This window comes from Carassius gibelio, chromosome A14 (genome assembly GCF_023724105.1).
Source record: "Carassius gibelio isolate Cgi1373 ecotype wild population from Czech Republic chromosome A14, carGib1.2-hapl.c, whole genome shotgun sequence".
Taxonomy (NCBI): Eukaryota; Metazoa; Chordata; class Actinopteri; order Cypriniformes; family Cyprinidae; genus Carassius; species Carassius gibelio.
In genome coordinates, this window is record NC_068384.1 from 2,182,155 (window position 1) to 2,198,342 (window position 16,188).

At 37.4% G+C, this 16,188-nt stretch overlaps 1 protein-coding gene across 1 annotated transcript in view; it reads left to right on the forward strand.

Annotated features, from left to right (window-relative positions):
- Nucleotides 1–4,693: 4,693 nt before the first annotated feature.
- LOC128027223 (vascular endothelial growth factor receptor kdr-like) overlaps nucleotides 4,694–16,188 on the forward strand; it is a 36,687-nt gene continuing 25,192 nt past the window's right edge. Inside the window, exons 1-3 of the mRNA XM_052614603.1 lie at nucleotides 4,694–5,159; nucleotides 14,578–14,674; nucleotides 15,332–15,531. Of these exons, the coding sequence (XP_052470563.1) occupies nucleotides 5,090–5,159; nucleotides 14,578–14,674; nucleotides 15,332–15,531 (367 nt within the window). The 5' untranslated portion in view covers nucleotides 4,694–5,089. The remainder of the gene's footprint in view (nucleotides 5,160–14,577; nucleotides 14,675–15,331; nucleotides 15,532–16,188) is intronic.

A 16,188-nucleotide genomic window follows, 5' to 3' on the forward strand; every position in this document is an offset into this window, starting at 1 on the left:
TGGGCCTTCCAATAGTGTTGTGGACAAAGGAAGGCCCTGGACTCAGAAAGGTTGAGAAAATGACCAAGGGCCATTAGTGAGCCACTGCACCTGGTTAAAAACCACTGATTAGGAAAAAGGAATTTCACTTACAAAACCGTTGAAATGCCCATGCATTTAAACATACAAATTCAGTCCATATTCAGAATTTGTGCAGTGTCAAGTTTCATACTTCAGGCTCCATCGTGTCTTTAAAAAGCAAACAGAACACCTCTTGCCTTCTTGTTATTGTTTAATCAGATGGAAATGATGAACTGCTAAAAACGAGTGAGTGATCCACCTGTTGCTCAGTGTGATCAGAGCTCCTGCAGATCTCCAGACAGACAGCAGCAGACACGTCTTCTGCCCCATCAACACACCTCGGTCTGGGGCACACAGCTGTGACAGCTGCCCACATCACACATCCTGCTTTAACTACACTTGACTACAGCTACAGTATCAGTGTGGGAGTTTGCATTAGCATGATTACGAGCTAGCATACAGCTACTATAAGAGGAACTGTGTTTGAACTTACCTGGAAGGAGAGAAGAAAGAAATCCTAAGAGTTAGAAAAGTCAACTTCATCACAACACATACACAACCACCATATCGTTAAAAGTGTCTCAACAGCTGGAGGTTTAGGAACCAGTTGGCATCTTCTGAAAGCTGCTGTGCTGTGGCCATGAATATGACTGATTTGTGATTTGTCATTTCTGAAGCTGTAAATTCAGTATGCATACAGTAAATCAGTGTGGAGAAATATGACTGATTGATCTAATGTGTGATGAAAGATTACAGTTAAATGTACCTGTTTTTAGATGTTAAATGGTTAGATCCAAGTTGGCAATCCTGTTTTAATCCCAGATAGAGTGTGATATTTAGAGATGCAGCTTTGTGGAATTGATCGGAATTTTTTATATTTTAAACATATAAAAAAGTTTTTGGAAGCTCTATCCCACAAAGTGGAGAGATGATAGAGTCTGAGGTAGTTGATTTCAAGTGTAATGTCCTAGATAACAATATTTGAACACAATCCACTAAGAAATGTTTCATATAATGACATGAAACACATTATTTAAACTAACACTGAATGAAAATTACCCATGGTAGCATTCTCAAATCTTCTGCTTGGCCAGCAGCTCAATATGCATGTGCAGAGCAGAGCCCAGTTCAGGAGATGACTGGAAGGCCATGATAGTCAGAGGCCATTGGGTGAATTTAGCCAGGATGCCGAGGTCACACCTCTACTCTTTTAGAAAGACATCCTTGGATTTTATTGACCACAGAGAGTCAAGACCTCGGTTTAACATCTCATCTGAAGGACAGTGCTTGTTGACAGTATAGTGTCCCCATCGCTGCACTGGGGTGCTAGGACCCACACAGACCTCAGGGTGAGCACCCCCTGCTAGCCTGACTAGCACCTCTTCCAGCTGCAACCTAGTTTTCCCAGGAGGCTCAGCCCTGCTTAGCTTCAGTGGGAAACCGGTCTTGAGCTCCAGGGTGATATGGCTGCTGGCCATACAGAATACAGAAGTCTGTATGCCACATGACACACTAAAAAGTGCAGGAAGTTAAACAAATTTGTAGTTGATCAAATAATTGGCATCCGTGCAAGCATCTGGAAATAGACTTTCTTTTGTTGGTACAGGGGAAAAAACTATATGACAGAAAACAGACAGACTGATTGGCAGATACATTTAACAGATGCAATAATAGACAGAAAAAATGTGCCTTTGGTCTTTTGCTTTTCTGTAGTAACTTAGCTGACTCAACAGGTTTGGTCACAGTAACGTTACAAGTTCACAGTTCCACAATTACCACATTTCTACGAAACTTTGTTACTACAAAAAATACAAATTAAAATGATTTACCTTCAAGTGCATAACAAGGTAAGGTGAAATATTTGAATCTGATTATACTAAAATTACCGCTAATATTCATAAGGGATCGATTATTTGATAAACGCGCGTAATAGCTATTTCCTGACAGATCTCCTCCTGACAACTTCTACAAACTTACCACAAAATAGATTCTTACTTTATACATCGTCAACAGACTTCTTCATATTCTAATAAAAAAGTCGAGTAAGGGGATTTAAAACATTTTGTCAGTATTTTCTATGTGACAGTTACATAAACTCGATCCCTCACGAGCGTCCATCGCCAAGAACACGCACGGGGAGTCGGGGACGCGCGCAGTGCGAATGTAATACTGCTGTATGGCCACAAGGTGGTGTCTCTTACACACGGTTATGTATTTACTCTCATTCATCGCTCCCTCCTCCTTTTTACAAACTATTTAGTAACATATTATTTAGATTAAATTTGCCCTGTGCAAAATAGCGAATAATAATAGCTACAGATGCTATTATATCCCCCCGAGAACCATAAAAACGTGGATTTGTGGATTTTATAGTTTTATAATTACATTGGTTGGAGCATTAGAAACAAATGAATTTTTTTTTTAAATAAAAATAAAAATATATTATTCATATTTTATTCTGTGTCCTTTGTAGAGAGCGAAGTAATTAAATAATAATAATAATAATAATAATTATTATTATTATTATATATAAGAAATCAAAAATAGGCAAAAACTATGTACTATTTTTTATTCACCTAATTTGCATATTAATGTGTTCTTGGGACAAACTATAATGAAAGCGTATAAAGAAGTGTTATGATGACTGTAATAACTTGACAACATTTTCTTAAGAATATCTGATCATTTATAGCAATACTGATCTATAATTTTGACTTGTGTCTCCCCAAAATGTCTGATTAACATGATGCTTGTCCGGGTGTCCTCTACAGAAGACCCTATTTCATAACAACAAGTTATATTCCCATTTGAAACCCCATCATATATTTTTTTCCCAGAGTTTATTTCTGATAAACAATTCGAAAATTAGGCAGATTTAAACAATTATTTAAAAAAATATTATCATATTTTCACTGAGTGCTAAATTTTATTATTCTGTCCATGTCAGTCATTTTTAAAGACCAAGAAGAAGGTTTGTTTGTGATTTGCCTATGAATTTGATATCCCTAAAAACCCATGAATGTGCTCTGTACAGGACATCCAGACTTAAAACTGTGGCATGTATGGTCTCTAAAAATTTACTAAAATGTTATGTCTCTACAGAGGACAAAAGTCTATTTTAAATGGAGAGCTACTCTTTTTAATCGTAGGCTGCAGTATATTCAGAATTCTTAACTCTGTCCTGTTGAAAGGTTTGGGCATTACAGTATAATAGCATTGTTTAAGCATAATATTCACCACCTTCTGGTAGTTAGAATCTCATTCATCCCCAAGAAGTATGTGTTGATTACGCTGGAGTTTTTTGTTTTAACAGGGGAGGTCATTGTTGAGCTGAAGGAAAGAGCTCAAGCTGCATACACAGAATCGGTTGTGGACCCTCTTATTGTGTTCTCTGCACTAGATTCAACAATACATGTGGTCAGAGAGATGCACACAAGATTTCCTTAAGTCTGCTACATAAATAATATAAAAACAGTAATAAACAGGCATATTTATAAATGTCTGCAAAATGTTAAATCACTTCACCTCACAGTTCTAAACTGTTGTGAAAGGTCAGTTGCTAGACAAATATTATTGTTTCGAAGACTTGAGAAATTCCCTAAATCAGATCTCTGCTGCCAAACCAGAAAACAGGACTGGAAAATTTTGTATACGTAGATAAAAAAGTATCTTAAAATCATAAAACATTTAATAATAATAATAATAATAATAATAATAATAATAATAATAGTAATAGAGGTATTCATTTGTAAAAAAAAATTAATAATCATAATTTTCCTGAAAAGTAGTAAATTTAATGAACATGGACGAGTCATGAAGTTATTAAAAAATTTTTTTATAACACTGCAGAATAAAATGTGATTTATAAGAAAGATAAATATAAGTAACATCATTGAATAACTAAATCCTTAACATTTAGCAGCTATCTTCATAGTTTCTTTGAGTCACAGAAGTAAATAAACTGGTAAACTGTTATCAGTGGCCCATTATCACATTAATTATATCATCATCCTTTTAATATTACAGGAAGAAAACTTCATGTCTCTTTAACCGTATACCTCAGTATACACAAACTGTATTAAACAGCATTTTTTAATGTCTTTTTTTAAAAGATTTAACATCCTTTTCATTTGCAATTATATAAATGGAAGGACATGAATGGACAATGTCTTGCCCTAAATTGCTGGGAGCATCAAAAACACAAACCGTCGGTGGTGAAAAATCCCCACACCATTAGGTGTTGGGAGGTGAAAAGAAGCCCCATGATTATTTACTTTGATATAAAATTAGTTGCTGAAGTTAAAAATAAACCATGTAAATGTTTTTTCAACGTTTTTTTTTTTTTTTGACTGATATGATATCAGACAATGGCTGTTTACCTTTGCACCCAGATATTTTAGGGATTTGAAGTTAAAAACAATGGTGAAATAGCCTACTTTGTGAAGCGTCTTCACAGAAGCATCTGGGTAGAGATATGTGTCGAGATAAAATAAATCTTTAATTTAATCAGACAGAAAATAACAAAAACATTAACTTAATCGCTCTCTGTGGGGTCGATATCGTAAGTTGAAGCAGGAAAGTGCGGTGGAGAATGAGCTGCAGGGTTACTACAGTGACGTTGCGTCCTTCCGCCGCTTCACTCATATAAAGCCTGGGAGAGGACAAACCCCAGCAGAAAAGACAAAGGCAGTGGGGGGGTTTCTATCAATAAGTTGGTTGGCATTAGTGCTTTTCATTGTTATATAATTGTTTAACCTTCTTTATAGAGTCTAGTTTTTGAAATTTAATTGACTCAGTTTTAGGAAGGAAGAGCAATCAAGCCACACATTTACACTCACTGAGAGACAGCAAGAGTTGTTTTCACTCTAGAAAGAACAATCTCTGTCATATTTACAGAAACTGTACACGTTTAACCGTACACCAAGAGAAATCACAGTAGCCTATCCCTGGACTATTACAGCCATATCAAAATATAAAGTGACAGCTGATTGTACGGAATATCAGTCGAAGCGTTATTTTAAAGGACGAAATGACTCCAGGTCCAATCTCTGTCAAAGGCTTCTTCACTTTCCAGCTGCTTCTTAATTTCTTCTCAAGTGGTAAGTTCGCGCTTTTTTGTCATTGTACTGCGCACGCGAGCAATGCGGCACGCGATCTTTCAATGGGCTGCTGTTGAAGAGATGCGGTCTGAAGTTCATTTGTTGTCAACTTAATGTGCATTGATTGATCTGCATGTAAATGGATTCAAACAAATGTGAATGTAGTGATGACATAAATAGTGCTGTGTTAGAATAAAATGATGGAATTGAATTAATGGTCAACAGTTTAATTGTTGTTCTGATATCAGGCTATTTTCTTTTTAGCTTTAACTTGAAAGTCACTGACGTTCACTGCACTTTTTAAACTATTTCGACCTTAGTTACCGAAGAAGAGAATTGAGAAACTGAAAACGAACACATGAAAGAAATTACTATTATTGTGAAAAAATAATTGGTAGGGAACAAATTTTATGTCTTTTGAAACAGTGATGATTTTTTTTACAGCGTTTTTGTTCTAGTAACATAACTTATCTGAAGGGACTGCATTTACTGATGTGATTTTATTGATGTTAATTTTTTTTCTCAGTCTTTAAAATAAGGTAATCTGCATTGATGTCATATGATGTGTTTCTTACAACCAAACGCACTGCCTATACATATACACAGATTGTTTGGTGCAGCATTTTTGGGGATTATATGCCTAATGGATTGTTAGAATTTGCGGGTCCCATGTTTTGTCTAGGTGTGCAGCTCACTGGGTTTTGAGACCCAGTCATCAGCACACTATATTCTGGCACTAAATGAAATGCTTATTTGGAAAGCAGAAGGTGATTTATCCCTGCTGGGGCTTAAATCCTTTTACTGATATTTGCTAATTTTTCTAAGGACCCCAGTCATTCCGGGGACACCCCAATCTACACAGTTTATGATGGAAGAACAGTAGGGCAGTGGGCACTTCTTGAATTCCTCCATCCTCAGGGACTAGTTAGTCATTCAGAGTCACTAAATACTAGTTATTCCAAGAATGGAAACACATTGTGTTCAAGATATCAGGTGTGTTTTTGATAACATCCAAAACTGTTTATTGTATTGGGGTAGTATGGGCACATCTCCAGGTCCAGTGTTGTTTTTGAGTTTGACAAGAGAATACGTGTTTATAAGAGAAAGTATATTGTTGAATCTTGGCTACTTGGACTTCTGGCAGCATCTCCTTATAAACAAGATGTATAGTAAAAGATGGATGCCGTTGTACAGTAAGACATAGCAGTTGTACACTACAGATACAGGTCTTCCTCCTGCTGTCCAAACAAACATCAGCTCTTACTCTGATCCAAACAGAGGAAATACTGCTGCCCCCATGACTTTCTGGGTCTTCAAGCTTTGTCTACGAGGTCTCCAAGTAGATTTCCTTCACTGTCCTCGCGCCAAGCGTGGGAAAGACACATGAAGGAAGCGGATGGAGAGGCAAGAGGCACTCTGGAATTGTTCTGGCAGTAGAGGTCACAGAAATGTGACACGTATACCTGAGTAAAGAATCTTTCCCCAGACTTTCTTGCTTAATCCTCTACTCCAAATGTGTGTCACTCGCCCCACCTCAAGACAATGGTAGTGCAGAAGAACATGGCATTATATTTTATATGTCAGGGTTTTATGGTTAATCCATTAGTCAAAAATAGGCCATGAAGGTTAGCCGTTTGCCACTTATCTTCTGTCATCAGATTTTTGGTGGTGCATTTGTGATTATTACATTTAAGCCAAGTTTTGTTAGCTGAAATTTGTGAATTGAACAATGTAGCGCTACTAAATGTGGGGGGTGGGTGGGGTCTGAGGTGCAACTGGTGCAGCCAAGGGGGATTTGTGATTTGTCTTGTGATTTCTTAAGTATTAATAAATCAACTGAAACTGTTACAAGAAATATGAGGTGAGTCAGAGCCACTAGTCAAAATCTGCACTATTATCTCTACCAACTCATATAACACATTTAGAGAAGTGAAACACATTTTGAATTGGCTGTTGGAAATTACTTACAGGAATGAAAAGGATTAAAGATCAAGTCTGTTTTAAGTAAGAAAAATATCCAAAATTGCTGCTGTTTAGAGAGATGTAAGACATCTTGAAAAGATCCAGATATTGCCCATGGCTCTGTATTCAAATTTTGCCGGACCATTTAAAGGTTAAAATACTCCAGGAATTTTACACATCTGAGATCCCTCTGCATTGCACTACTTTCCAGAACTCAGTGACATTTACATCACCACATTGCAGTAATTCAACATTTCATCACTGGCTTGACAAATTAGTTCTGTTTCACTTTGCATGCATAAGAAGCACGTAAGCAGAGCATAACTGCAGGTTCACTTTGTGCTTTCAGTCTGGAAGCGTTCATGCGGCATAACAGAGATTTGACAGAAAATAAAATGATGTCTGATATCTTGATAACAAACATGCATTTTAAGAAATATTACCAGGAGTTGGCCAATAAAAACTTAAAAGTTGTTAAATTTGATTTGGATGAGGAAGTTGAACAGTAAATGAAACATTGCCGGATCCAAATCAGCAGTTAAAATGTGCCGTGACCGACACTGACAATTCAACTTCAGTTTTCCCAGAACATTCAATGATGTCACAAAACTAGCCTATAAGAGCATCATTCACAAGTTTCTGCTTGGAATTAACTATACAGTCTATGTATTCAAACTCTGGGTCATTGATGATTTAAGGCAAATATATAAATTACATTAAAAATATCAAAATTTGTTTCCATACAAATAAAATACAATCAAAATCTATATAGAAAAGGTATAAATATGTGAAATATATCTGGCATTAATAAATAACAGATATTTAACAGATGTGTGTCGCAGCGATCCGCAAACAAATTCACAGAATGGAAACCAAGAACCATTGACAGAACGTGCATCCTGTTTGTTTGCTTAATTACGAAAACACAAATGTTCTTTTTATTTCGATTTAAAATAGTATTTTTTACTTTTGTTAATTGTATAATAAATAAAAAGAAAATAGAACACAAAAAGAATAGAGAAGCTAGTGTAAGTTTTTTTTTAACACTTTGCGGGTTGTCTTACTTTTATCTGTATGACCCAAAATTGAGTATTTAATTGCACCAGTGCCTCGCAACTTGCAGTGTGTACATCAAGCCTGACTGACAGAGATTTTTCTTAAAATGTGGAGTAGTTATTTATGTTGCTTAATAAAAGCCTACTGTATACTGCAAATGACAAAAATGCTAATAGTGCATTTTAATTGGTATTCTGCTGAGTTCAGTCAAATAGGTTCAGTACTGAAACTTTACTTGCACCTTGCTACACAGAACTTACTAAAGCAGTGTAAATACAGTAAACCATTAAATGGGTGGCAAAATAATTAATTAAACATGTACTATATAAAGTAGTGCCTGCAGGGTTAAAAAGTGTGTAATGTTTTTTTCTGGATTACATTTTATTTTCCATGCTCAGGAAGAACATTAATGCTGTTCAACAGCAGTGCATGTCGGGATTAATACAGTAGGTAGGGGTCAGCCAAGTGCAATTCAAGCTCATTCACTCATCCCACAGAGGTGGGGTGGCACACATTAATAGACTGTGCACAGACGCACTTCTTTCTTTCTCTCTTTCATGATCTCTGGCTTGCAATCTTCTTCATTTTCTGCCTTTATTGAACATTAAAACATTATAGAGATATAACAGTTTGACTGGCTGTCAATTGTTTTATCAGCTGGGGAAAAAAGCCTTGTGAAGGTGATTCCAACAATATTATTCCTCTGTTGTCTTTACTGATAAAGTTGGGTAATGTGGTTATCCCTGTTCTCATAGAACTGTAGTGTCATCGTCTATCTGCCATCTGTGCACAGGGCTTTAATCAGACAGCCAAAGAGCTCAGGTGGTGTGCTTTGGAGACATTTATGTATCATATTTTTGGTCATTGGTTATTACCTCCAAATTGTCTTTTCTCTTTGACACACTAGTTAGTCTCTTTGCAGGCCATGATGGCTGCTCATGTTCCTTTATATTGCAATTTCAAGGAGAATCTCCAGCATGAAGTAGAGCACAATCCCTTGAGCTCCAGAACATATTGTGGAAGCTTATGGGATAAAGATCCACTTATGGAGACTATATACAAGGTTCTTCATTTTCCATTGTTTCCATATTTGATCAAATATGACCAGAATTACCACTCTGCCTATAGTCAGCTGTTGTTTGTACAAGCTGTGTGTGTGTGGGTTTTCAACTCCACCATCCAAAGACCAATCCAGGAACTAATAAAATCTGCATTCTCCATTGCTGTTGTCTTAACCTTGCGGTTTGGCAGGGATCAGTAGTTGTAGCAAAGGGACTTGTAACAAAAGAGCACTTCAATGAATGAGAAGGCACAGCAGGCAGCACAGCTGGAGGTTCTGTCTGCCATCAGCTCCTTGAACATCTTATGAATTTATTTTACTGTTGTTTGTGTGACAGACTGGACCAATGATAATTCATCATGAAATTCCATTAATTGTGTAAAAGCTGCATAATTAGAGGCAGAATAACCACGATTGAACTATCACATAAATTACAGTAAAATTATAAGTAGACATATTATTATGTATTATAATATATCTCTCAGGAAATTTGGTCATTTGTTTATTTTATGGTCAAATATTTCTGATTATCCTATATGTGCTTATAGTGTTCCTGTAGCTCAATTGGTAGAGCATTGCGCTATCAAGTCACTTTGGATAAAAGTGTCTGCTAAATGCATATATTTATGTGCTCATTTCAGGCTTCTTTAATCACTCTGTTATGTCTTTCTTCATAAAAACAATAATAATATAAACTGAAATCAATATTTCCAATATTTCTGTTATTCCAGTATGTATTTTTTTTTTTTTTTTACTTATTTGGTAAATAATCATAATTAAGCATAACTGTACAGGGAGATGGTCATTATAACAAAATAAACATGACCTAGTTTATTTTGCCAATAATGTCCAGCTCACTGTACATTACACATTACATGATTTATAATATAAAGTATATGGATTACTTAATGAGGGAATTTCTACAGTCACAGTATCTCTTATAAAAATATGTTTCTGTTATAATATGTAAGCTTATATAGACAAATGTTCACATTCAATTTCTTGTCTTGCATGTCTTGCAGAATTCCAGTATTTTGAGATTTTACATGTCCCAGAAGGGTGGTTTGTCTTCTTCTGAAAAATAAATTAATGTGTAACTGTTGTCTGACTTTTGGGTTTTGTGACTGTGGACATGCTTACTATTGTTTGACGTTATTTTTTATTTATTAAGAAGCCTTCGTTGCTTGCAAAGCCATGAAATTACAATGGATAGTGTAGCAAGGTTAAATGATTAATAAAAGTCTATTGTTGTGTAAGGCCAAAATCCACCCCCCCCCCCCATCCTCAGAGCCTGTTTTACCGACACTGTGTATCACATGGGTGGACGGGAAGCACAAGCAGTCTTGTACCAGCCACAGAGTAGGGAATTCCGCATATTATGACCAACACTTACTGGGCAGCAACAGGATATCCTCTCTATAAAAGACAGTACACATGTAAATTGAAATAAATCTGTACAAAAATCTAACACAAGCATCATCTGACTTCATAAGTTCCAGCGTTTTAACATCCACCAGGGACCAATGACAACGTAGCTGAACAATAGGGTGGCCCTTATTGGGGGGGTAAAACATTTTTATTGTAAATATTAACCTGTCACCCTCTCATTTGTTTCTCCACTAGAAGTATATAATGTAAGCAACATACCATACAGATAATTTGATTTTTTAGGTATGCTTAAAGAATTTACTTCATGATCTGATTGGTAATTAGCAAATTTTTTGTTCACTGACAAACTTTTGACTGTTTCTGATATCAGATCACTCTCTCTATTAGGCCACAACTACCCCTTTCTTTATCCAGAAATAGGGGCAGTTGTGGGCATATGGTAAGAGGTCTTGTAACCCGAAGGATGTGGGTTTGAGTCTTAGTACTGGCAGGGATTGATGTCTTCCACCTTCAGTAACAAGGCACCGAACCCCCAATTGCCCTCCGGGCTCTGGATTAAATTGCTGCCCACTATTGTGTGTGTTCACTAGTCAGTGCTGTGTGTGGATGGGTTAAATGCCGAGCACAATTGCTGAGTGTGGGACACCATACTTGGCATTATGTCACAACAATGGCAGAACACTCGCAACTTCTTTGTTATTCTTGATCTCCAGCAGGACTTCTTAAATTAAGGAGTTTGTCAGAGAGAGACAAAATGGATTTCCAGCTCCCCACAAGAGTACTGTGGTTAAAGGACTTGTCGGATCAACATAAATATCTAAATCAGACCTCAGTTTTGTTCCAAGTTCACTTTCTTCACACCCCAGAAAGTTGGATTGTGTCCATTTCTCATAAAGGGAAGTGGACAGTTTTTGGTCTAAATGTTTCACAACACAATGCTGATATTATTTATAGTTCTCCAGAAGTCAACTTTCCATGAAAAACCCACACATTTCAGCTTAATTTGAGAGTGTTTTGTGCCTCCCCAACATTTAAACCTATCATCTTTTTGAAGGCTCCTCTGCTCTTCTGGACATGAACCTTCTCTTGTTCTTCCTAACAAAACTACACACATCAATTAGGACACCATGAATGACTGATTGCATAATTGTAAGAGGTCATGAAGAGCACAACTTTTGACAGTGACATGTCTTTTACTTGTTCCCATGTTCCTAATTATGCGGGATATGGCAACCCACATAGCATCAGTGCTGTGTTTTTCCCATTCTTCCATGGTTGTCTTTTATTTTTAACAAGCTTTAATTGAAACCAGGTCCCAGACCCCTTGAAACACCACAACAAGCCTCATTTTTGGCATTTTTTGTCGCTGTGTGGGAGGAATTCAGTACACAGCTGGTGGAAAGGGGGGCGAAGTGCTGGACTGAGGTCAGCACTGGGCAGACATCAGGGGCAGGTGGGGCGCAGTGTGCTGTGGGAACATGTTTATGTACAGCGACAGAGATGAGGTCTTTATGAGAATGTACTCCTCTTTAAGTGGGCTGCTGGGGTCCTCCTGCTGAAGAGGGCAAATGTGAAGACCTCGAGAGTAGCCGGGTTTTATAGGATGTCATTCACGGCTCATGTTTGTGTGCAGGTGTATATCTGTGAATGAGGCTTCATTGAAAAATAAGAATAAGTGGATGTCGGCAGGAATCAATAATTCTCATAAAAACTTACATGGTGTACGACCAAAGCTTCTGTGTGGTAGACACATTTCAGAGCAGTTAAATCCAGTTTGACTCTCTCTGACTAATATCTTTCAGTTGTACAGTGTGAGCAGAATGTTCTTGTACAGTAACTCTGATTGAATGGATTTAGATGTACAGTATTTCAAAAACACCCTTATGAGAATGAGTGATGATGACTCATAAAACATGTGGACAGAATGTCATGTCATTTAGGAAATGTCATGATGAATTGTGTCTCAGACAGAAGGTAGTCAAGCAGAAAGTTACTGTCTTTGACACCATTTGGTCTGGGGCTTTTTTGTGATTCAAGTCATCAACATCACAGCAAAGACATTTTTGATATGTGTTTTATTTTTTGTCTGTCTAAATATCTACAGAACAGCTTTCTAGAGCAATAATGCAGTCACCAAAGGTGTATTTTTTTTGACTAGTACAGCTGTGGTTATGTCTGGTTTTGTCTCCTCTAGGCAGAGGGTATATCAATCTGATAGAGGTGTGTACTTTGTGTAAAAAGCTCCGGTTACATCCCTTCCTCATGACTAACCTTAGACTGTGAAATAACAATGACGTTGAAGCATACTGAGATGAATTTCATAGTAAGTGGCAGTGTTGGTGTAGTAAATTAATTCTGTGAATGCAGCTGTGACTTTAAGCCATGTGAGGGAAAAACTGCATGAGTATTAGAACATGCCAGTCAGTATTTATTAGTAAGTATGTTTTATCAGATAGAGAGAGAGAGAGAGAGAGAAAGTAATATGGGTATTGATGAGAAGAAAATGAACATTGTGTAATGCTGTTATCGTCCTGACAATGATCCTTTTTAGCTTGCGTATTGGACACAGATGCCATACTATAGAACCTTCCAATCTTAAATCTTAAGTTAAGATCTGACTGTTCTAGATGAGTTTCTTACTCAAATAGTTACCAAAACTATTATGGGGTTTTCACACTTATTTTAACTTGAGATGGTGACTTGAGAAGAATGAGATGCACATGCAAGAGGCTCTGGAAAAGTGAGGATGTCTATGAGCAAACACATAGAAAAATAACGAAAAAGTGAACATGTCCACCCAATATATGTTTTACATTCCACTTAACTACTTTTGAATTGCCTTTTTTATGTGAATGTGTACTAGATGGTCGTCTTTCATCCTTGCACCTGCTGCTGCTTTTTTAGTGTCTCATGCATTAGCACTGTGCTTTTAATACTAAAAAACTGGTAATCAGCACTGCAGTACTGGTCCATTAGTTAGATCAACAAAAACCAGTGTGGACCAGAATGAAAGTTCATGCTGATCTAAGATTGTATTCAATTGTATTTTTCGCAATGGGGAGATTTCCCAGAAGGCTGCTCTTATAACAAATAAATTGAAAACAATACCGTTTTTGCCTGGCAACACAAATAACCTGCATGACAATGCCACAACAGAAAGCGTTCAGAGAGTAAGTTCAAAAGAAGGAAATCACTTATGTGACCAATGTCACCCGTCCTGGGCAGCAGAGGGAATGATACTGCTTCCTGTCCTGAGCGTACTATGGCTCCTATCATCAGCTTTACCTGGCCCTAGACCAGCAGTGAACCTTCACTATAATAATAGCACACAGAACAGATCTCAAGAGATCTGAGTTAAATGAAGCTCTTCATCAATGTATAAAAGTACAAAATTATGCAAGGGCAGAAAATAGGACTGACTGATGTGAAGGATGTGTTTAAGGACATCTGATTCATCTGGGTCTGCCTTGTTCTCTCACACACATGCTGACAGAGGTGACCCCTCCATGGGGGGCACAGCTGTACCTCTGGTCTCCCTCCTCTGATCTAAAATGTATATACATGCTCAAATGCACTTTTTTCCACTAGCTTAAACCTGTCCAGGACAGAGTAGACTGCACTGTAGTGGGTTCTGGAGTTCCACATGGGAGCGGAAAGGCTTTTGCATAACATTCTGAATCAAAGTCTCCAAATCACACTGGAATGTTCTCAAAAAGTTGAGTGTTCCATTTGTGGTTCGCTTAACCACAGTTTTTTTATTGTGCCTACAATTCTTCAGAAAGCACTGTAAAGCACATCTTGTATACTTGAACAAAAAGTTGAAACTTAGAACTTTTTGTTACCGTATCTGGGGCTGTTAGTTTGACCACACTGTGGCATTTGTGATGCTTTTGTACTTGTGATGTTAGTGTGTCACTGAGTTTGTGTTGTGTTATATTGTGTTTTCTGTAGGGTTGGTAGAGGGATCTCTTCTGCCTGATCCACAGCTGATTCCTGCCGGAGACACACACCTACAGCGTGTTGGTGACACACTCACACTCACCTGCAGGTACTGTGCCCATCAGCTGTCCCATCTCACACAAACACTAAATCTAAAATATGTTCATTTTATTGATATTATACCAATAACCATTCCATTATTCAGATAGAGAGAGGCTCTCACAAGGCAGTATAGTCCCAAAATAGCTATCTCATCCAAATGTAGTGGAAAGAGAAGGGGGACAGGGGCTTCTGAAACATGCACATCTGAACTCTGAGAGAGCATTGCATGCTATTGCAGTAATGCCAGGAATGCTGACCCCGAAGAAGCTTAACTAATGTAATGCTTCCTAGAAGGCCGTGTGAGCCAGAAACTGATACTGTCTTTGGCTTTGGACAAAGATTTGAGGTTGAAGTTGCATGACCCATCAGTCTAGAGGCAGCAGCAGTATGTGAGATATGTCTGATTGTCCATAATTAAAATAATTTTATGATTATGTTTGTAATGTCAGAGGAAACTAAAAGAGGCTGCAGAATGTGTTTGTATGTGGTTGGTGGTATAATTTTCCTGATTTTGTTTTTAAGTTCGGTTATATTATCATGAATAGCTAAAAATGAAATGGTGTAGTGACAGATACTCTGTGCAATGATTATTTAATCGTGCATATGCCTACTTGACTTTAAAATAGCTTCTAATGCTCTGTTTATTTGGCATGACTTTCTTTAGAGGATCAACATCCCTGCAGTGGAGACTGGCTAACAGAAATGTGTCATCGGTACGGATTGAGCCATGCGAGGAGAGAATGCACAAGCACTGCAGCAAGCTGGTTATACAAAACCTGATGTACAACGACACTGGCTTATACACATGCAGCGGTCACCAAAAGTCTATGGATCATGAGGTGTCAACATATGTTTTCGTTGAAGGTAATATAATAAGAATACTTACTAATGTTTTAAGCATAGAGCCAGAGATTGTAAAAAAATGAGTTTAGTAATATATACTATATATATTTACATAAAGCTTACAGAACATAAAAGAAATGAAGTAATCACCTCACTGAAATTACAATAAACCCATAAACCTGTGAGCCAGGCAGTGGAGCTAGTTACTATGCAGCTATGACTGCACACAACCGGACCATATCTGCAAGACAGAACTCAGCTGTCATAAGACTAGGAAATAGAAAATCAGTGACACAAAAACAAGGCTTAAAGCAAGGCTATTAAGCTGGATGTCTTTAGAGATGGAAACAGAGTTCAGTTGTTCTAGAAACCTGGTCTTTGATAATTTCCTGTTTGGGCTTCTGCTTAGACTCTCCCTGTGTCTCCCGACAACTGTGTAAGCTGTTAACATTTTAAGCAAGTGCAATGGCATAGACTTTTTTGAATGTCAGCCTTAAAAATCTCATCAACGCTAAACTTTTGAATGGTGCTAGTGTATATCCCAAAGAGCTGATCTACAGTTTATCTATAGCAAAAGACAGTGATAACTTTAGCTGTGAAAATGACAGCAAAGCTCACCAAGTCTCTGGCTCACCAACTGTTTGTTTAGCAGACTTCATCCACTGCAGACTGCTGCAT